Below are 22,032 nucleotides of genomic sequence, written 5' to 3' on the forward strand. Positions count from 1 at the left end.
TTTTTTCAATAAATGTTTAGTTGTGAGTTTGCGCTTGTGTCTTTCGCACCTTCCTTTCGTCCTTGTGTAATTTTGCGCGCTGTTTATTTCCGTTATTATGACGAAGGGTAACATTTTGATGAAATATTTTATGAAAAAGACACAAACGAGAGATTTTTCGGCCGTGAGTTAGTAACGGCAGACCTAAAGTATTTTTCAGGGTAGTAACACTGGCAGTGCGATGATAGTTTGTCAATATAAAACGAGCCGAGCGGTTTTGAATGGATTCAACATGAGCAATTAGTGACGAGTGAGCGGGGTCCCACACAGCAGCAGCATATTCTAATTTTGGACGGCACAGGGTTTTCTACATGGTTAGTTTATTGAACATGGAGCGAGGAAAAAATTTCTTTTTAAGTATCCTAACATACGGTTAGCACTGTTAATTATGAATTCAATATAAATCTTCCAAGAAAGGTTACAAGTTATATGAACACCAAGATATTTGTAAACAGACACTGAAGCGAGGGGATTATTGTTTAGATGATAAGTATGACACACCGATTGAGCACGTGACACTCTCATCGATTTGCATTTGTTAGTGTTAAGTTTTATTCGCCACTGGATATACCACAGTGATATACGATTAAGGTTAGATTGTAGAAGAATAGTCAGATATGTCAGTTATTTTCCGGTAGATTACGCAATCGTCAGCAAAGAGGCAACTAGAAGACGATAAGCTCTGCACCAAATCATTAATGTAAATAAGAAAGAGGAGCGGACCAAGCACTGATCCCTGTGGGACGCCCGAGGTTACTGGAACAGTACACGAATTTGTACAATTAGCTGTAACGAATTGTAGGCGGTTAGTTAAAAAGGCATGAATCCAATTTAATATACAGGAGTCAATGTTAAGTGATTGTAGTTCATGAAGAAGGAGTTTCTGGGAAACTTTGTCAAAGGCTTTTGAGAGATCTAAAAAAAAACACTCGGTTTCAATTTGATTGTAAATTGAATTATGGAGATCATGCGTGGATGATAGTAGTTGCTTCTCACATGAAAAATGTTTTCTAAAGCCATGTTGTGAACTTGTGAAGAAGTCATTAGTTTCAAGATTATTTATCAACTGTGAGTAAATGACGTGTTCAAATATTTTGCATGCCACACTTGTTAAAGAAATTGGTCGATAATTGAATGGGTTTTGTTTTTCGCCAAATTTACGTAAAGGAACCACCTTCCCAACCACCCAATCGCTAGGGACTGCGCCATGGTTAATGTAGTAGTAATTGTTCTAAAGCAAAAAGTCTAAAACAAAAAGTGCCTTGCACGCGCGTTCGTTAAAGCCTTTTTTAATGATTATTTAGTTTGAATTTTTTATAAGAGGAAGGCCAGCGCGCGGACCGTAGATTTACACTTTCAGCGTTCTTCTCGATGCTTGGGTAATTTAGAAAAAGGTCTATTAGGACGCTGTCTGCTTTTGTGTGCTATCGATACCCGGCTAATTGAGGCAAGGCATACCGCTTTCCAAAGACGTTGCCATGCCGACAGTTATCGCGTTCATTTAGGCTTATCAACGGCCAGAATCGAAAGACTGTATAACAAATGCGGCGAGGTCATTGCTCATGCTTTGGGATTTAAGTGAGGTAAGTCAAAGCGCAAGCCTCCTGCACCATTCATTGCTGACTAACGCGCACCATATTGCAACTACAACGACATATTAGAGAGTTTTTGTAGATCGTTCCCATGACTCCGACAACGATACCCGATACTCCGCCACCGCCTCCCTTGTGCATCCATAGTATCGTTATCGGGGCTATCGGAGGTATCAGAACGGTCTAATAAAACTATCTATTAGTTCCAAAGCGAGCGGCGCTCACTCGCCGGGGCACCGCCATGTTTCCCCGCATCCCTACCGAGCCAGTCAAGTGATTTCAAAACCCTCTCCTAGGAACTGCGGCTAACTTTAGCCGCGGTTAGCGCTTCGAGCTAACGGGCCCTGAAGGCGCCATAAACGCCAATTTCCAAGAACAGAGCGTATATTTGGTCCTACAAATACTGCGAAAGCCCCGTCTAGTAGTTCGAAACCGAAAATATTTACGTGGAAGTAAAGTAAATTTTTAAATCCTGTATTTTTTGGCGCAAACTTAATCTACCCGCTCAAAATAATCATGAAAAATCCGCAATTTTAACCACGCGCGGCATTTTTTCTTTATTAAAATACAGTAAGGCCGTTAAGCTGCATCATTAAGATTGGACCGCGATATCTAAACATAAACCCCCCCCCCCCCCCCCCCCCCCCTATCCAAGGCGTGCAAGCTTGTCTGCGGTGCCCAGTCGATAGCGTGTCTGGCTGGCCGAAGGGTCGTCGGTTAGATCCCGCTCTGCCTAAACTCCTCAAATGATTTTTTTTTAAGCAAATGATTTATTTATTTACCACTCAGGATTTTCCGGTCCCGCCAATGGTGACGCCGACGCCGGCTTTTCTGCGGCACGAGTTTTTTTAAGACTGCCGCCTTAAAGCCATCGCTTTAAGACGCGACAATACCCGCGGCAGGCCGGTTTTCATAGACATCCTGGAAAAGGTGCCTCTGAGCGGTTTGGTCGCGTTTTTCATGGCAGAAAAAGGCCACGCGGGACTCTAATTTTAGGTTTTATACGATGCATAGGGCGTGTATATTACGTTCTCGCCATACAAATACGAATTATGTGTCCACTATAGCGCCCCTCTAAAGGCTATAGCACAGTGACGCCACGATATTTGAGCATACGCACGAGAGAGTGAACACAATATATGCCTGATGCTGTCTTTCTTCTTACGAAACACATTTCAGGCACAAAACATCAAGAGGGCTCTCGTCGAACGCACCTTCATAATGGTGAAACCGGACACCGTGAAGCGGGGCCTCGTCGGAGAAATCATCAGGAGATTTGAGAGACGTGGCTTCAAGCTGGTCGCCATGAAATTCGTGCGCCCCAGCATGGAGCTCTTGAAGATGCACTACGACGCTACCAAAGACCAACCTTTCTTCAAAGCGCTCATCGAGTTCATGAGCTCCGGTCCCGTCGTTCCGATGGTCTGGGAAGGCAGAGAAGCTGTTCAACTCGGCCGGGCCATGATCGGGTTCTCCAGTCCCCTGAAGACACCGCCTGGCACGATCAGAGGCGATTTCACCCTCGATGTTGGGCGGAACGTAGTTCATGGAAGCGACTCAATCAAGAGCGCCGAGCGAGAAATCGACATCTGGTTTAGAAAAAAGGAGATCGTCGAATAACATCCATTGGCGGAACGGTGAATAAGAACATTGAAGTAGGGCTTTCCACCAGCGTAATCCCAACGAACTGTATCTACAGGGTGATTCAAGAGGCCAGGCTCTTTAACTCGACCGCAAAATTCGGTTTCTTAAACTATCGCGTTACGACTTTGTGCAGCGTTGCCCACAGATGGTGCTTTTTTTTTTTTTTTTTTTTTTTTGTAAAATTTGCAATGAGCAAACTTACCTGAGTTAAAAGTAAAGAAAGAAAAAATGAAAGCCGTTTAGAACTCCCTGTAACGCCGAATTAGGGCGGAGCTCTTGAGGAGGAGGAGGAAGGGTACTTAGGGTCTCCTGTTTTCGGGGGGGGGGGGGGGGGGGGGGAGGTCACAGTTACCCTGGGGGGAAGGGGGGGGTCACGTGACCTCGTGGAGGAGGGTTCACGTGACCTCGAGAGGGGACAGGTCACGTGACCTCGAGAGGGGACAGGTCACGTGACCCCCAGAAAAATTTTTCCGCTAGATTTAGCGGGGAAATTTTTCCACTAAAGTTAGCGAGGAATTTTTTCCGCTAGATTTAGCGGGGAAAATTTTCCGATAGATCTAACGTGGAAATTTTTCCACTAGAGTTAGCGGGGAATTTTTTTCGCTAGATTTAGCGGGATGTTTTTCCGCTAGATTAGCGGGGAAATTTTTCCACTAGAGTTAGCGGGGAATTTTTTTCGCTGGATTTAGTGGGAATTTTTCTGCTCTATTTAGCGGGGAAATTTTCCGCTAGATTTAGCGGGGAAATTTTGCCGCTAGATTTAGCGGGGAAAATTTTCCGCTAGATTTAGCGGGGAAATTTACCCGTATGCACCGCGCGGTTACGCCGACGCCGACGCCGACTCCGACGCCGACGGCGACGGCGACGCCGCTCAAGCCGGAAACGGGCGCCTAAGAGCTGCGCTCTAAAAGGCTTAGCTCCTATGGAAACGCAGCGACGGCACCGGTCTTCAAACAACACGGCGCCGTTTCGCACGGGAGACAAGGGATGGCGCAACGAGCGCCGCCAACGAACGAGCATACGGCGCCGAGAGCCGGCGTCTTTAGTAGACAATCGTTTCGACTCAGAAGCGGTGCGCGTTCCGCAGGCGGCGACAGTCGCAGAAACAAAAACAGGCGCGGTAACAACAAGGAACTGCAGATCCTTGTCTGCTAAATACGCCGGCTCTCGGCGTCGTATGCTCGTTTGTTGGCGCCAGTTGGCGCCGTGACCGCTTGCGCCATTTCTTGTCTCCTGTGCGAAACGGCGCCGTTTTGTTTGAAGACCGGCGGTTTCGCTGCGTTTCCATACGAGCTAAGGCTTCTTCTTTCTTTACTTTTATTTCAGGTAAGATCGCTCTTAGCAAATTTTACAAAAAAACAAAATATTCACCCCCTGTGGGCAAAGCTGCACAAAGTCGTAGCGCGATAGGTAAAGAAACCGAATTTTGCGGTCGATTTAAAGAGCCCGGCCTCTCCTTGAATCACCCTGTATATAATATTATAAAATAGCTGAGGGACGGACACGTTAAGGGAGGATGAACATCACAGAGCGCTTAGCGCTTTTATGCTGCGCAATGAATTAGCAATTACTGTCCTACGTACAGCCAAGATACATTCAAATACGAACAACGGAGCGCGTGGCTTTTAATACATGCTGCGCAGCTTGGCGATGGGCCAGCGAGGGCTGCGCATGCGGAGTAACTGCAAGAGTACGAGGATTCGTGTCCAACTCTGATATGCTTTGAAAACCACTCGGTGTGCCAGCGCGTTTGACCCTGGGCGCCATGGCGCCGGGGACCCGTTCGAGCCGCCGCTATATCAGCTCGTGGCTGCGTGCGTGTGTACGAGCCCCGCTCATGCAAGTATACAGCCACGAGCTGAGACAGCGCCTGCGCGAACGGGCCTCCAGCGCAAAGGCGCTCTACGTCAAAGCTCCGCCGAAGGTTGAGGCATAGCAGAGCCGGATACACTGTAAAAAATGGGCCGTCAAAATTACGGTAAGTTGACTGGCATTCTGGCTGCCAGCAACTTCTCGTAATTTATATGGCAGACCGTAAATTCAAATTTACTGCCTGACCGTAATCTCCCAGTAAATTAAACGGTCGCAGTAAAAAAAGATACCGTTAAATTTACGGGGCGATGCTGAACAGACCGCAAATGAGATTTACTGACTGCCGCTAAGATCACGGCATGGTGGCAGTTTATTTGCCGGTCAACTGACTGCTAATTTAATGGTCACCGTAAAAATGTTGACCGTTTAATTCACTGCCAGTTGGCCATCGTAAGAAGTAAATTGAAGGTGCAAAATGCTGGCACAATGAAGCGCTAGCACTTCGTACAACACGTCAGAAAGTATGCAAAATTCGACATAAGTAAGCATTGTCGAATTCTATCATCTTCCCACCGCATTGTGCGACATGCTTAGCATTTCACCGCACATGTTTTGCTGCTTCGATTTACTTCCTACTACTGGTCAACAGACAATGAATCAAACAATGGGTCATGAAGTCTCCTTAGGTTAGCCATTTTGTGCCTGTAATATATGTGGCATGCTGTTTATTGTAATTGTAGCATGGTCTTCATGTCTGCAATGCGATCGTTGTGTATGTACATGCAAATGCAATTAAGCCAGAACACAGCATAAATTATGTGTAGGATAGAAATAAAAACAGAACATTTATTTACTTGGATGATGAGGACCCAGGTCCATATACCCTCTGATCTGGAAAAGAAAGAAACCAGTCATCAATATAACATATGTAAATGTGCCAAAATAGAAGCAATTTAACAGATATGTTGTATAATGTTAGCCACGCTTTATTCACTGTGCAAAGAAACTAATGATGCTGATATTGCTTACAATGTTTGAAAGAAGCTTTATGTGACAACTGAACCCCCCCATCCTCTAGCTTAACTTCTCCTAATCAAGTCAAACTTCATTATATCTCAGTAGCTATATATTAGCCATGTAGTACATGTATTCTGGTTTTCTCGAATACCATATCAGTATCCCAGCACAGCCCCTATATACCTGGGCAAATGAATGAGAGGATATGCACAAAGTTTGGCAGAGAATGCTGCAAAAAAATACAGCTATTTTATGGGAAAGCCTACTATTCACTTACTAGACAGACATTTGTCAACTTAAGAGCTGAGTGAGTTTGTTTTCAAAATCAGGGGTTGACATTAATTAAGCAGCACACATAGAAATTTACTCCTCCTCTTCATCTAGTTAAGCTGGTTGACTGTTGTTGGCACTAACGTAGAACTAGTCTTTCCCCACCCCCAGAGACTGCAATTCTCTTGCCACCGTGCACTAATGAAAAGGCACCATTAATCTTTCTCTGACATGTTCACACCATACGAGATATGAATAGTCGTGGCCGGTTGCATCAGGGCGAGCTGCGAACGTCAGGCTTAGCTGGCAGTAGAATCTCTGTGCACTGTGCCTAGTGTCACTTCAGATAAACAAATGGTTAAAGCAGTGTGCTCAGCACTTCAATTTGAGATGATATCCAAAATAAACATGGACAGCTTGTGATGCAGCTGCCACTTACATGCTTCTCATTTTATCGACCTATATTTGCCATGTATAAGATGCACTATAAGATGCATGAAATGATGCACAGCAATGGCATCATTTCTCTTAAAATATATGACTGCATGCTAATCATGTCTCATTTCTAGCATCACATAGACATTTTTTCATGTAATTATAGGCAGCGTAGTAAAGCTATGCTTGAGTTAAGTGAGGCTAGGTAAGTTATGTTTCAACCCAATAGTGTTAATGCAGCAAAAGAACCGGCGTCCAGCGTCGGCATGTCGAGAAAACCCCTCGATGTTTTGCGCCACGATCCCTTGTGCATGCAAGGGATCATAGGATTCCCCCTCCCCACTGCTGCCCTCCCTGCCCTTTCCCCCCCCTCCCCTCTCCTCCTCCACCCCCTGCCCTCCCGCTATCGTGTCATACATTAAGGCCGAGCACAAGTGTCCCCCTATTTTTTTTTCACACAAGCAGCTGGGTGCTCGATCATTATCATACTCACCAAATTTAGACCCAAGTGCCATTGCTTATGGCTGCTGAAATCTTCCTGGTGCCAAGACCTTGTGTTGAATGAGCTCGAGCTCCATGTTGCATGCCTCGTTCCCACATAGGATGACCGACCTTCAACAGACATATGCAAACAGAACAGAATGAGTAGAAAACCACAGACTGAAAAAATCAAGGAAAGTAACTCCAAGCTAGTGCTGATGTGATGTAAATGGTCAGAGTAATTTCGGAGCACCTTCTGGGCCAGCCAAAAATATATTTTCAAGCAACAAAAGGAAGTTTTGGATTTCGAAAGCACACTTCCTATTCATTCTGTTGTGAATACTACATTAAGATACATCTGTTTGCCTGTCAAAACTAGAAGACAATGCCTGCTTTCCTTTCCCACCCCTGTGTTACCACTAGTGTCAAGTTTAGGGACAAAAATTCTGTAATATAGTTATTCACAACAATTGCATTTAACAAAGATTTTTATGTTTATTCTAACATGTAAATTTAACTAGTAATATATCCGTTCAAGAAATATTACTACTTCATATGTCCACACTATGATCAACAATACTAACATCTCCATCATTTAATCCATGCACTAAATAATATACATGTTCAAATTTGTGGGCCATGTTAGTGCGTGAACTTTTTAGGAGACCCTGTACTAGCAAACAACTTGGTTTTTGAAATCTTACACCAACTTAGAATTTTCAGTTTATCATTTCTCAACTTCCCTGTCTATTCAAAGACATGTGGACCATATGTTTAAATGACAACTTTCCTTCCCAAGCATGAGCCTCTGCTACAGCGAGACGAGATATGCAGAATCAGTGTGAAACCTGTGGGTACCACCTCTTTGTGGTGCACAAGTGTATGGTTAAGAGTGCGCCCAACGGTGGTGGCTAACTAGATTGGACAGACCACACATAATGCCGAAAATTCCCAAACTTGAAAGCACAGTATCAATTTTACAAAAGTAAAATTGAATAGTATATTGCCCAGAGCAGCAATAAATTTTGATTATTTGCTCAAGCCCACTCTGATGGTCCAGCCATGAAGCAGGGTCTTATTCACTGCTTTCTATAATAATGGGCTGAAGTAATGTGTGGTGAAATGTAGGCATGAGCAGTATCACAACAATGTAAGAAAAAATTTAGGCAAGCTTGATTATGCTCACAAAAGCTATGAAAGGTCAGAATGTTGGGCTCATTCAGGTGCATGCTGTGTGTGGTTATGTGACCGTCTGACTATGAACGATTCACTATTTGCAGTATGGACAGGTGACCACACACAGATGATGGTTATGTGATCCCATTATTCCCAGAATGGTGACAAGCTGGGTGGGACTCCGCGAACAATTATGCACAAAATCAGCGCAAAAGACGAACACAGAAAGAATGAGATAGGACAGAGCACTACTTACAACTGACATTTTATGAGAGGAAAGAGGAAGACAAAGACAACATTGACGTTAATATAACAGGAAGAGAAAAAGATACAATAAAGAAAAAAGTAAAATCACAAAAAAATATATCACAAAAAGATAATAAAAAATAATAAGGAAAAGTCTTAAGTGATAAACTAATAAAAATAAAAATAAAATTAAAAATTAAGGAGTCTTTTGCACTAGTTTGGTGTTCTATGTTTATTAACTAGGCCATCAAATTATTTTGGAACAATGGCGACTAGATGCCATGGATCATGGCTAAGTGACCACCATTTATTCACTATTTGCATCTGTCAGTGTGACATGTCAGTCTGTCCAGAGTGTTAGTCACTGGCCTTTGCCATGAAACTCGACTGGCAAAACACATTATTTGTTGAAACCTGACATCCCCTTTTCACAGCATTAAAGAATTCATGCAACTTTACCCAAACGTTTCATAAATTATACACTCATTCGCCAGAATCAATGAAGAACCATTATTGTAAACTACCTCATCACATCCCCTCCCAGACGGGTAACAGTTGCAAAATTGCTTTCAATATTTCACGAACCTTTCAAGGTACCTGTCTACAGCCGGAAATTTTGCTCTAAAATAAGCTGTGTGAATATCATTGTTTTGCTATCCAGCAGAGATAATTTGATAAAGGTGCGGACTCACGAGAAGTACTAATAAAGCGCCGAATTCAATTTTTCTTTTTTTGCAAAAAACAAAGTGAAAACATTTTTTTTTTGTAAATCCATCACTGGCAGACAAACACACTATACCAGTGAGTAAGGCTTGTAGTTTGCTAAGACAGTGGTCTGTTACAAAACCTTCAGATACCCTTCGTTAGTGGTAAATGTATCCCTGCATCTATTTATCTCTGAGAATTATTCTTCCTCTCTAGTGACAGTGGACTCTTACGCTCATTGAATTGTTTCACCTTCTTCTGCTTCTCTTCAAAATGAGTCTCATGTCCACTTCCCATTTATTAAGTGAACACTGTAGTGAATCATACTTACAGCCTCACACATTCCACTCCAGCTCTGCTATTTTCTTGACCAGGTTAAGTACTTTCTTGCTCACTTCTGACTTGGAGCGCTTGGCTCTGGTGCCACGGTCAGGGTTCATGCTCAGGAAACCTCTGCAATAAGCATCAGTGCCATAAAAGAAACATTTCATCTAAGTTGGTAACCTGAAAAGTTAGTCAATTTAGTCATATGTGTCACATATCTATACATGACCGAAGGGAGAGACTAGAAGAAACTCAAATATTTAGTAAAGAGAATATCAAGTCGGTCCAAACTGCGGCTCGTGAGCCGCATGCATCTCTTCATGCCTCCCTATTGCAGCTCTCCTAACCTGAGGACCCACAAGTTATAACAGGTGGGACCAAACACTAAGCTTGTATACAAAAACGTTACAGTGAGAAGCGGGAGCATATCAAAATATGCAATATTGCTGGAGTTGTTTTGTTGTATATAAGCACAATAAAATGACATGTAATGGTCAGAAGGGGCAAATCAGTTTGAAAGATAAGCTCTATTTTTTTTTTATTTTCTTGTTTATTTCACCTTTACAAGCCAGGTTGAGGCAGTGTTAGCTTTGTGCTTAAATGTTTCCCTAAAATTGATTTCTGAGCTTTGTTATTACAATCCAGTCCAGCTGCCTGATGAAACACCAAGACCACTGGCGTATGCATACATGCAATTGAAGCTGTTTGATTGACTGCGAGAGCAGATAAGGGTTTTTATTCACCTGCCTCCATCTTGCATGTGCAGTGCCTTGCGGCGAAATGCATGCACTCGATCTGTGGACTCTGCTCGGGTGCAATTTCAATAAATTACTTGTTGCCGACAGGAGATGAGATTTTTGGCTCGATTTGCCTTCCCTCCACTATGAGTGAGCTTGTTTGAGTGTAGGCCAGTCAGAATTCTACTCCAGAAAGGGAGAGGATGGGCCGTGAAGGCACCTAGGCAAATGTTCCCTGGTTAGTGGAGGGGAGACATGTGCCACCAAAACTGAACAGGAACCTCGAAGACGCTCTCTCTCCCCAGTTGCACAGGACCACTGCATTCGCATGGATACACGCTGCATCGTTACATCTAGCACATACTTCTATTGGCTGCAAAGAAATCAAATGATTTGTCACTACTAGCAACTTCGGAAATGTGTGTTGTCGCTATGGGCTATAGGTAGCCATTGTAGATTTCATGAATTGTCTGACAGACATGTGAAACACTTCAAATGATTTGTATTTGATTTAAACTCTGAGACCTGCTTTATATTTATATATCAGTGTTTTTAGGTTTTTATTGTTCTAGGATTGGACATACTTCTTTTGCCTTTTATTTGGAAATTTATTTATTTATTCGTTTGAAATACTGTGGCCCTGTCGTTCTACACAGGAGGGGAGAAAACAACACAAAGAAATAACTCAATCATGCACTCACCGTGTGAGGCGAGCGCAGGTAGGTTGCAGCAACCCACGCATGCTCAAAAAATAAACATTTCCACATGCAAAATTTAACCAAACAATTCATTCAGCTGTGCTTCAAATAATTGAGGACTACAACAATTGACAACTTGCTCAGGCAGGGTGTTCCACTAAACAATAGTCCGACAAAAGAAAGAGTATTTAAATACATCATTTCTGTACTGGTAGGGTGCAATTGCTTTAGTATTGCTTGTTCTTTTGGAGCGTGAATGTTAAGTTTACGTCACCCGTTAAATCGAGCCGAGGTCCACTCGCGCGCAGTTGACCTTTATGAAACCGTAAGATGTGACATCTGAGCCCTACATAAGTAGTGAACTGCAAACAACAAGTTGCGTGCATACATGGAATCTGCCGCGCTCCGAACTCGTGGCTGTCATAATGACGCACATATTCGACCAACGTGGTTGACCCCTTTGAACAAACACGGCAAACAAACATGGTTGTTCAAGCCGTTGCCTCACTAAAGCGAGAAAAGAGCTAAGACCTACAAATCGCGAAAATGCGCAGTATTAATCTGAAGCTATCTTTGGCTGGCTCTCAATCGCTTGTGCTCCCTTCCCGAAAAGGAGCGCGAACGACGATCGACAGCCGGCCAGCGATGCACTCCGTCAACGCACGTGCTGCCGGTTTGTCGGTGTCGGCTCTTTCTCGATCTTGCCGGCAACGGGCATTAATTTTCTCAGAATCAGATCGTGCTTGCCACATTCACATTCAAAATGATACTCACGTTATGTTCGTTTACTATTGGGCCCGCCAAACGCCTCGAGTACTGCGCCGTCAGCCGTCTTGGTAGCCACGGTCGTGCTCCCTACCGCAAACTTTCCTCGCTTTGTTTTCTTCCTTCGGGAAACAAAAGATGGCGACCCGACGGGGGGAACGGCGCTAACGGCGCGAAAGCAGACAAGGCGGCGAAGGTGGCGAAGGTGCGAAAGCAAGGCAGCGCGATGGCGAGGGCTGTGGGCGAGGGTCAAGGCGCGAGCCGCGAACTGGAGAGCAGCCCGACGACGCAGGCGCAGAAGGCCCCCAACACATCACGTGCGTGCCGTGCGTGTGTCTGGAGCGTGGTGCGGAGTGTGTAGCGCGCCTCGCTTGGGACGTTCCGCTTCTTTCGTTCCGTCGCCGTGCCTTCTCTCGTTCCACTTCTTTCCTCCCGTCGCCGTACCCTTTTCACTCAAAAAACATTGTCAACATACCGTTTTTTTTTTTACGGTGGGCGCCCCGTGACGTTCACGGTCAGGTGACTGTTTATTTCACGGTCATTTTTTACAGTGTACGAATCATCGTACCCCTGCACCTATTACGTCTGCTTAACCTTCGCTGACCCGTAGCCTGGCTACACAACATTTACCAAAACCCACGAGCTCCGTTCTTTGTATTTCCCAGTATTTTTCTTGATAGTACATACCCTTTCACAATTTCTTCTACATGGGGCTCTGTTGGATGTTACAGTGTTGTGTTCGTCGTTCTATAACTTGGTCGTCGTCTTTGAGCACTTTTAAGCAGGGGTCACCCTGCATATACATCCTACTAAAACAAGTCGGCATGAGAATTCGAACGCGAGTCCCCGCGAGATCTGTGCTTCGAATGTCGCAAAGGAACGAGTTGGAGGAGAACTTTCACAAGCGGCATTCGAACCACGGGTATTGCGGTGGCCCATGTTTGCAGACCGCTTTTTTTATGATGTATGAGCAGTGTGACCCTTGCTTTATACTATACAGTGAATCACCAACTAGGCCAGGTACCGTCCCCTTCTGCATATAAAGTCTATTGTAGAAATGGCGCTCTACCATTACCACCTACAGTGTGTACACTAAAGGCCTGTTCACACATACAGCGGAGCGCTAAGTTAGCGCTACGTGAGCGCTCCATGGAGCGCTCATGTGGCGCTTCTTAGCGCGTGACTTAGTTCTAACTTAGCGCGCGATTAGCGCTTCTGTAGCGCCTTATTATCGCTCCAGTAGCGCCTTGTTAGCGCTCCTGTAGCGCCTTGTTAGCGCTCCTGTAGCGCCTTGTTAGCGCTTCAGTAGCACCCTGTTAGCGCTTAGAAGCGCTTCTTGTAACGCGGTGCTGCGGATCAGCGCGTGCACTGAGGTTCCGGTTCCTGTGGTTGGGTGTGCATCAGCTGCACCATGGCGGACATGTGGGATGCTGAAATATAAATGCGACAAATGCTATAACATACGCAATTAGTGCATGTGTGTGTGGACGATTTAACGCCCAGAAGAGCCTTCTGGGTGAGCGAAATCTTTCGCCACCGAGATACCGACGGGTATCCGGCGAACCTTGTTCCCAGGTTGAGGGACCGAGACACAGAGCTCTTTCGAATGTGATTATTTTTTAACTGCGTGTCTTTGAAACCCGGGTAACGCATATCGAATAGAAAGCGATGAGGTCGTACCCTATCAATTAGTCGCTCAGAGTCCATGAGTCTGGATCGTGTGCCCGACCCTTTGCTTAGAGAGCGGCTCTTTTACTTCCTCTTCTTTCAATTCCAAAGACAAAACAACAACAACGGAATCGACGTGCACGCGCTGTTCCGCAGCAGCAAGCACAATACAAGGAGCGTGAGAGCGCTAACAAAGCGCTTCTGTAGCGCTAACAGAGCGCTAACGAAGCGCTTCGGAAGCGCTAACAGAGCGCTTCTGAAGCGCTAACGGAGCGCTACATCACTCGCTAGGAAGCGCCACATGAGCGCTCCTTGGAGCGCTTACGTAGCGCTAATTTAGCGCTCCGCTGTATGTGTGAACCGGCCTTAATGCTTCTGGCATAGTTTAGACAGTCAGCCAAATTCGCTTTCTGCGCGCATTCCGTGGCGATTTACGGCATAGGTGCCGCTTGGTGGAAAAAATTGAGGGAAAAAATAAAAAGGTCAAGGAATAAAACTGCCTTGTTAAAAAAAGAAAAATAAAGAATTTGCTTCAGTCATTCTACTGCGGCGTTTCGCAGACGACGTGTGCCGTTTGCTAAATGTTGCTGACGAATGTCGGGAGCTTTGAAGGCTCACCGGTGCCTAGCAGACGATCCTCCGAACTCTTGTGCTACGTTTCCTAGAGCTTGGCGCGATCTCTCTATAACACTATTTTTGAAGTGTGATAATAAAAAATAAACGAAATACAAAACAGAGTTATTTAAATTCCTTATGACCGTTGTAATTTTAGGGAGGTGAACGGTCGAGACACAATTCCTCATGTGTCTGATATTTCTTTATCGCAAAGTAACGCATACAGGTCAGCCAGCACCGTTACAGAAACCGCACTGAAAAAAAAAGAAAATAACAATTTGCTCTTTTTATAATAGTAAACGGGTTAATACCAGTAACAGTTTAACCATAACGGTCATACACTCGTCAAACTGGTCACCAGTTTGAGCCCTACCGGTCGCCCGCTTTGTCTGAGTTCCACTAGATCGAAACACAGAAACAAAGGACAGCAACAAGCCTCAAACCAGAGACTTTCGCGGTTGGACAGGCTTTGTAGAATAAAAAGGCTATACTCAAACACCAGCATCATGCACGGCTGGGTATCTTTGGTGGACTTGGGATCACTCGTGCTTACTTCACGAGCACAGAACGACTAAACGCGTGCAAAGGTACCATCGCGATCATATTGCATGTGTTCGAAGCTTGCTCTGCCGTTCGTTTTTGTTTGTCGCTCTCGTGGGACTCGGGCAAAACGGACGACCGTTATGGTTTAAACTGGTGACCAGTTTGATGAACGTGTGAGCGGTATGGCAGACATCTGAATTGTCGAGGTTCTATAGATTTGGCGGAACACACCATTCTGAAGGTGGCTATAGAGTTTGTGGCTTCTAATTGCAGATCATAGAGAGCTATATACGGTGATAGCTTACTATAAGATTTTTCATTATAGTCCATATATCATTCTCGCATGGCATTGTGGAGTTTCCAGGTGTTTTACCACGAGGACATGGATACATGGAAGGTGAGCTTTATTTCCGAGGTTCCAGTCTGCCAGTTCCAATTACAGTGGTCGACATATGCTGGACGACAGAACCAGAAGCAGACGCCACAAGCCGTCCTGCGCGTTTCCGCGTTCTTGGATCTCAGCTGCTTCATTTGCCCGTAGAAACCTCCAGGAGAAGGTCAGGCGTCAGTCGTGACGTTGCTCCGACATATCAAAGAATCAGCTTAGGGTGGAGAGGTGGAGAGGTGGGTACGAAAGAGGTGGCCTTATGGAGGCTTGCCTCATGACCTGATGCGACCTCCCTGGAATTACAGGTCCCAGGGAGTTGCAACAAAATATTGCTCCAAATGCAATGAATCCGCAATTTTTTTTTTTCAGGGACGCGTGGTTTTTTCAGTCCCGTTCAGATGACTAATCCTTTTTGTAAAACTCGTTTCGCGACTCAAGATGTGTCAGAAATATGCATTGTGTGAACAACCTTTAAACAACGAACAGTGGTTACACCACGTTCGCGTCTGCCCGAAAGGTGGAAAAAAAAAAAACTCGATTGACGTTTGCTTTTCTATTGTCCCCACAACGTTTGAGAATCAACCGGAATAAACGAAAATCTTGTGTTTTGTGATTTCCGTTTCGCCAATGTTATGTTTGGTGTTCGCCGGCGTCGGCATTTCCAGCAAAACCGGTTCCGATGCCCTTTGGACCCTTCACAACGTCCTTTCCCACGAGGGGAAACCCGTTCGCGCCAGCGCCGGGTCTGGGCGGTGCGGAGGAAACTCGGCTGGGTGAATGGCGGCCGACCAACCGCTGACGGGTAGACCGAGCGGAGTATTTTTTTGAGTCCCACTGCATCTTGCGGAGTGTTGTCATTCCATAACTCTGGTAAAAACAGCACTACAATTGGGCGATGTCGTTTTTATACTCCGTCACTTTCCGAACGGAGTAAATAGGTGTTTTCCGGTTGATTGTCTCCTATGTGCGGGAGTTAATGCTTTAGGCTTGGGTGTTTGACGGTATCTTAGCCTTTACAACTTCCATCTAGGTAAGTTTTCGTTTACAGTGTACGGCTTTCTGAACCTGCGGTGTCACTATTAGCGTTCGTACGTGCGACAACTGACACGCTCTATATCCAAAGCCGCGCTTAGTGGACTCGCTTTAAAGGACGTTCCCGGCAAGGTGTCGAGAGCGTCGGCTGCACGCAGACTTCTAACTGGTCAGGCAAGTGCTAGGCTCCACATCTTATCTATTTGACACCGATTCAGCAGACGCTGCCGCGGTGCCACGGCAACGCCATGGAAACGCGGCTTCTTGCAATACGTATTTATGGCGACATTCTTCAACTGAGTTTCTAGACTGCAATGAAAATTACCCGATACTCTAGTAAAAAATGTGGAACTGACTTTTGGCGAGATGTTTTGGTGGCGTCCCGTTGCGAAAGCTCTTCTGTGACGGAGCGTGTAGGATGCGAGCAGACGACGCACTATGTGATAGCATGGAGTGGCTATGTTAGTTCGCATCTACGCCAATCAAAAACGTGTTATTTATTAAAAAAACGTGTATGAAAGTTTTGTGTTTGATCTTTCTAATGAATAACATTGCCTCAGAGTTGATTTTTATATTAAAAAAAAAAAACACTTTCAAATGTTCAGAAACAAGCCTGGAGCTTCTCATTAGAGTTTGCGCAGCGTGCGTTAGTTCTATTCACAGCCTTTCTGATTCCTGTTCTTTCGGCTCTGTGGAGGCTCTTGTAGAAAAGGGTTTTGCATTAACCATAGTAATTCACGTGCTATCATCTTAGCCTTGCACGCGTGCACAGTTGTATTGCAGAGCGCCACACACTTTGTATAGCTACAGTGAGCTTGCCGATACCGACGCTTCCATCTAAGTGTGACTCGACAGTTCAAATGCTTCTCAGTAACTGAGGCTTAGCTCTCCCGCATCCGATACGTAGCAAACAAGTTTGTCACATCCAGATTTCTGCTAAAAAAGAAAGCAGAACTTTTTATTACTTAAATTATCGGTGTTGGCCGGCAAATTCAGACGATAAATACTTCTATCTAATTTTCTACTAAAAATTGATTACAAATTTAACATCATTCGTGGAGAAGCGCATCACGCATTATGCGCTATTTTTAGGATACAAAATAAAACATTCAAACGGTTGTGATCCATAGCAGGTGTATGCCACATTTTTCGAAAGACGCTGAAGTTGGAAGCCTTACTCGGAGGGGGCCTCGCACGTTTCGCATCGGCTGGGTGAATAAGAGGGAATTTGGTTGAAAGGGCTACGGAAGCCATCCACACCTTCTTCCTTCCAGTTACTTTGAGGAAATGTTTATCTGGTTTATGAAATTAAAAAAAGGAATCAACTTGGAACTAATAAGAGACCAGCACTCACAGAACAGAATAAACCAATAGGATGCACGGCTTTCACTGAAATATTTTCTACTCACGCTCTCCTATTTTAAGTTTGGTGATACATTCCTTTCTCACCTTTATTTTTTCCTATTCCCTATTCGCCGTGGTAAATGTTGTATTTGGTTCGGTTTCGCGGTAAGGCCACCAATGCTTGTCCAGAGAAAAATTAATGCCGCACTAACCACAAAAAGAAATAATAATAATACCCTCTCGTGAAAATGACGCGACTGAAGCTGTACCAGTAGTAGTAAATGTGCACCAGCACAAATGTGCACCAGCATTACACAAACTGTGTAATCCGCCCACCTGTCACTCAAAGCCCAGGTGGGCGGAGCCAGACCCGATCCGACCAATCACATCGCAGCAGGGCGGGGCCAAGCCCAATCCGTCCAATCACAGAGCAGTGGGGCCGGGCCACTGCCCCCTCTCCCATCCGAGTGACCGATGACAGGTCGTGGGCATGCATGGCCCCGCCCACAGGGCAATAGCCAGTGACCAATGGGAGCTCATCGAGGGTCGCCCTCGAGTCACGTACGCGGTATAGGTGTGAGGTCCCGTACGCGTACTTACCTGGTTAACACCTGCTAATCACCAGGTGTTGACAGCCGATGTTATCAGTCACGTACGCGGCGCGTGTCAGAAGCGTGGGAAAGACATGTACAGAGATGTCGTCACACCGCTCTCATGACAACCACGTGATTTTCGCCGGGTTCGAGTTGCGTCCGACAGAGGGCGCTCATGTGATGTCACACAGGGTTCGAGTAGCATCCGACAGAGGGCTCACGTGATGTCACATGACGGTCACGTGACATTATCTGAATCTCTGCGCGGTAAACGACTTTTATTTGCTAAAAGAGGATCAGCGGCGGCTGGGAATCGACCTTGCTACCTTGCACACAGGAGACCGACACTCAACCCCCGACGCTACAAGCACATTGCTTTCCAGAGCGCTTAGCTCACCCTAGTTGTCCGAGTTTGTGTGTGCAAATCAGATCACGTGTTTTTCTGACACCTGGCTTTTGCTACACGGTTCAAAACCAAGACACGTCATTGCCGCAGGTCATGCGTCGATGGTCGTGTAATATTGTTTGCATCGCTGGGCGCTAGCGTTGCTCGTCTTCTTATCACGTGATTTTGAGCGCGCGCGAGCGATTCAAACGGTGTTCGCGGACTCGTAGCCTCATGGCGCCCCCTTAGCTAATGCATTTGGGGTCTTCGACCCGCTAAATTTGGGCATCATGTGACGGTCCCAAATAGCAGCAGCTGGGTCCCGCTAAATGGGGGGGTTGAGGTGACGGTAAAAGTTCGGAGCTCGCGGATCGTAATATATATTGATCCAGCGTAAAGCTTTAAAGTAGCCCTGCTAAAATTTTGGGCCAGCTCGTAAAACTTTGCAAAAACCCAGCGAATCTTGGGAATAGGCGCCATCTAGTGTTCAAATAGTGAAGTGGTCGTCGTCAAAATGTGGTGCCATCTGGTGGTAAAAGCTTCGACCCGCTATAAACTTTGGACGTCATGTGACGGTCCAATTAGCATGAGCTAGGTGCCGCTAAATTGGGGGTGAGGTGACGGTAAAACTTTGAAGCTGACGGACCGTGTTAAGTTTTGGTCCATCGTAAAGCTTTGAAGTGGACCTGTTGGGGGCAAAGTCTTGAAACTCACAGACCGTGCTGCTGAACCCAGTGATTTGTTTTTGAATAGACACCATCTAGCGTTAGAACTTTGCAGTGCTCATCGCTAAAATTGCTGGCATCTGGTGGTAAAAGCGGGTCCACCAGATGCCAGCAATTTTAGCAAATAAAAGTCGTTTACCGCGCAGAGATTCAAATAATGTCACGTGACCGTCATGTGACATCACGTGAGCGCCCTCTGTCGGATGCTACTCGAACCCTGGGTGACATCACGTGAACGCCCTATGTCGGACGCAACTCGAACCCTGTGTGACCAGAGCCGTGTATTGGGAGAGTTTGGCCATTCATTGGTATCAATGGGGCGAAAATCTATTGGTCGAATAGTTGATTGACAGGCCGCTCGTGGCCAATCACAAGCCGCAAAACCTCCCCTAGCGGTGGTCGTGAGCCTCAAAAGTAAAGCAGGGTTCGGTAATTTCATTTTAGCGTCGCTAGAGTTAAAAAAGTTAACGCCTGGTGACTGAAAACTTGTTGCATGGGAGCTTTTCGTCATGGCCTTCTTTAATGTCTTTAATGGTAGAATAAACGAATGTGCACCGCAGGATTCGAACGCGCGGCCACGTGCGTTGAAATAACGTAAAAAAAAAAGTTTGTAGCCGCGGGAGTTCCCGTCGTGTTTGAAAAATGGGGAGCTGCTGTGCTTTGAAATGCCAGAACAGAGCTTCCAGGGGAATTCGGTTGTTCAAGCTGCCGAAATCCCCGAGGAGGCGAAAACTGTGGCTTTTGAGAATCGGGCGTGGTGCGGGGTGGAAACCTCCCGACAGGACATACCTTTGCGAGGTGAGGTATTCTTCGAACATGGTTAAAATTGCGCGGTGGACGCGAGTGCACTGTGACAAAACCGTGTATTTTGTGATCTATTCTCTATTGCCGTGGAAGCGTCCTGTGCGCTTTCGCTTCACCGCAGAAAGACGAGTGGTTCAGGCCTGCGGCGATCGTGCGATGATGGATTTGTAAGATCGCGTATTTTGAAAGCGTGAGCCTCTCGTCAGCGGAATAACTGTAGTGTGACTTGAGCGGCTGAATACACAGTTTTGACGTCTACCAAAACGTTATTCGCTGCAGGACCAATTCGAGCCCTCCCAGTTCCAGGCGAGGTGCTCCGACGGCTGGAGGAGGCTAAAAGCCACAGCTGTTCCGAGCTTGTTTCTGCATTCTAAAAGTCAAGTGAGTGCGTGTAACGAGGATAAGTGAGATTTTTGTTCCTTTCGTATTTACCTAGATTATGGGAGTGAATTAAAAGCAATAATTTATTTTGTGTTAAGATGTTTTTACTGATATGATTTGAAAGAGGCACAGGTGACCTATAATATTCTGGACTTTGTATGCTGTTGACATCTCTGTTCCATGCTAGAGACCATTTTTTTTTAATTCGGAGGGGTCCTTGTACAAGAGTGCATGAGACACCATCAGTCAGTGTTGCAGCCTGACACAGCACAAAACCCTGCCTCATGGAAATGTAAGTCAAAATCCAATCATTCATATTCTGTTGCTTCTGTTACGTTACTGCATGAGGCATTCGTCACTTTCAGCTGCCTTGTAATGCAATGACAGCTTCACCAGCTAGGTATGTGTCATGGTTCTTGCATGGCTTGGAGTGATCTCGTGAGGTGCGCAACACCCAATGGACCATTTGCAGAATTAGTGGTTCAAAAGTAAATGGCTAGAAGACGAGAGTCCCCTGGCCGCAGGCACGTCCACTGCGTCCCGTTGGCTTATTGTGTCGCACTGACCTATAGAGCTCCCTCAAAACCACTTTTGTCCCATTTGAGGATTACTTTTCACCCCTAGGTAAATACAAAGGAGCCTTCGTCCCTCTCCCCTCGGCCAGCACGAAGAGAAAAAGAGCGATAAATTCATTTATTCCATATTTCTGCAAAACGTGGATTCTCCTACCGTGTTTGCAGCAACCAGCGGCCAGGACCCATGGAGCAGCCCTGCAGGGCGGCCTGCTGACGCAGCCGCTTCCCACCACCAGCGGGGCGTGCTTCGTAAGCATCTTCCAGGGTCCTGTGTACCCCCATGTAGCAATACCAGCGCACTCTTTGCCGCAGGTGACCAGCGACAACCAGCGCGGCCAGGCCAGCGTAGCTGCCCGCAGCACCTTGGTGTCGGCAGCCTCCACCAGCTGGGTATGTGTCATGGTTTTTGCACGGCTTGGAGTGATCTCGTGAGGTGTGCAACACCCAATTCTTGTACCGCGTTTGCAGCAACCAGCGGCCAAGACCCTTGGAGCAGCCCTGCAGGGCGGCCTGCTGACGCAGCCACTTCCCCCCACCAGCAGGGCATGCTTCGTAGCATCTTCCAGGGTCCTGCGTACCCCCGTGTAGCAATACCACCGCACCCCTTGCCGCAGGTGACCAGCGACAACCAGCGCGGCCAGGCCAGCGTAGCTGCCCGCGGCACCTTGGTGTCGGCGGCCTCCACCAGCTGGGTATGTGTCATGGTTTTTGCACGGCTTTGGGTGATTTTGTGAGGTGTGCAACACCCAATTCTCGTACCGTGTTTGCAGCAACCAGCGGCCAAGACCCCTCGAGCAGCCCTGCAGGGCGGCCTGCTGACGCAGCCGCTTCCCACCACCAGCGGGGCGTGCTTCGTAAGCATCTTCCAGGGTCCTGCGTACCCCCGTGTAGCGATACCACCGCACTCTTTGCCGCAGGTGACCAGCGACAACCAGCGCGGCCAGGCCAGCGTAGCTGCCCGCGGCATCTTGGTGTCGGCAGCCTCCACCAGATGGGTATGTGTCATGGTTTTTGCACGGCTTGGAGTGATCTCGTGAGG

At 46.3% G+C, this 22,032-nt stretch overlaps 1 protein-coding gene across 1 annotated transcript; it reads left to right on the forward strand.

Moving 5' to 3' along the window:
- Positions 1–19,875: 19,875 nt before the first annotated feature.
- On the forward strand, positions 19,876–21,212 carry LOC115313762 (the record flags this gene model as incomplete). Its single annotated transcript, XM_040220286.1, has 3 exons — positions 19,876–20,031; positions 20,317–20,418; positions 21,159–21,212. Coding segments are annotated over exons 1-3 (312 nt in total), but the record flags the coding sequence as incomplete, so codon positions are not given.
- Positions 21,213–22,032: the final 820 nt, after the last annotated feature.

Source organism: Ixodes scapularis, unplaced genomic scaffold (genome assembly GCF_016920785.2).
Source record: "Ixodes scapularis isolate PalLabHiFi unplaced genomic scaffold, ASM1692078v2 PGA_scaffold4__175_contigs__length_147842914, whole genome shotgun sequence".
NCBI classification, from domain to species: domain Eukaryota; kingdom Metazoa; phylum Arthropoda; class Arachnida; order Ixodida; family Ixodidae; genus Ixodes; species Ixodes scapularis.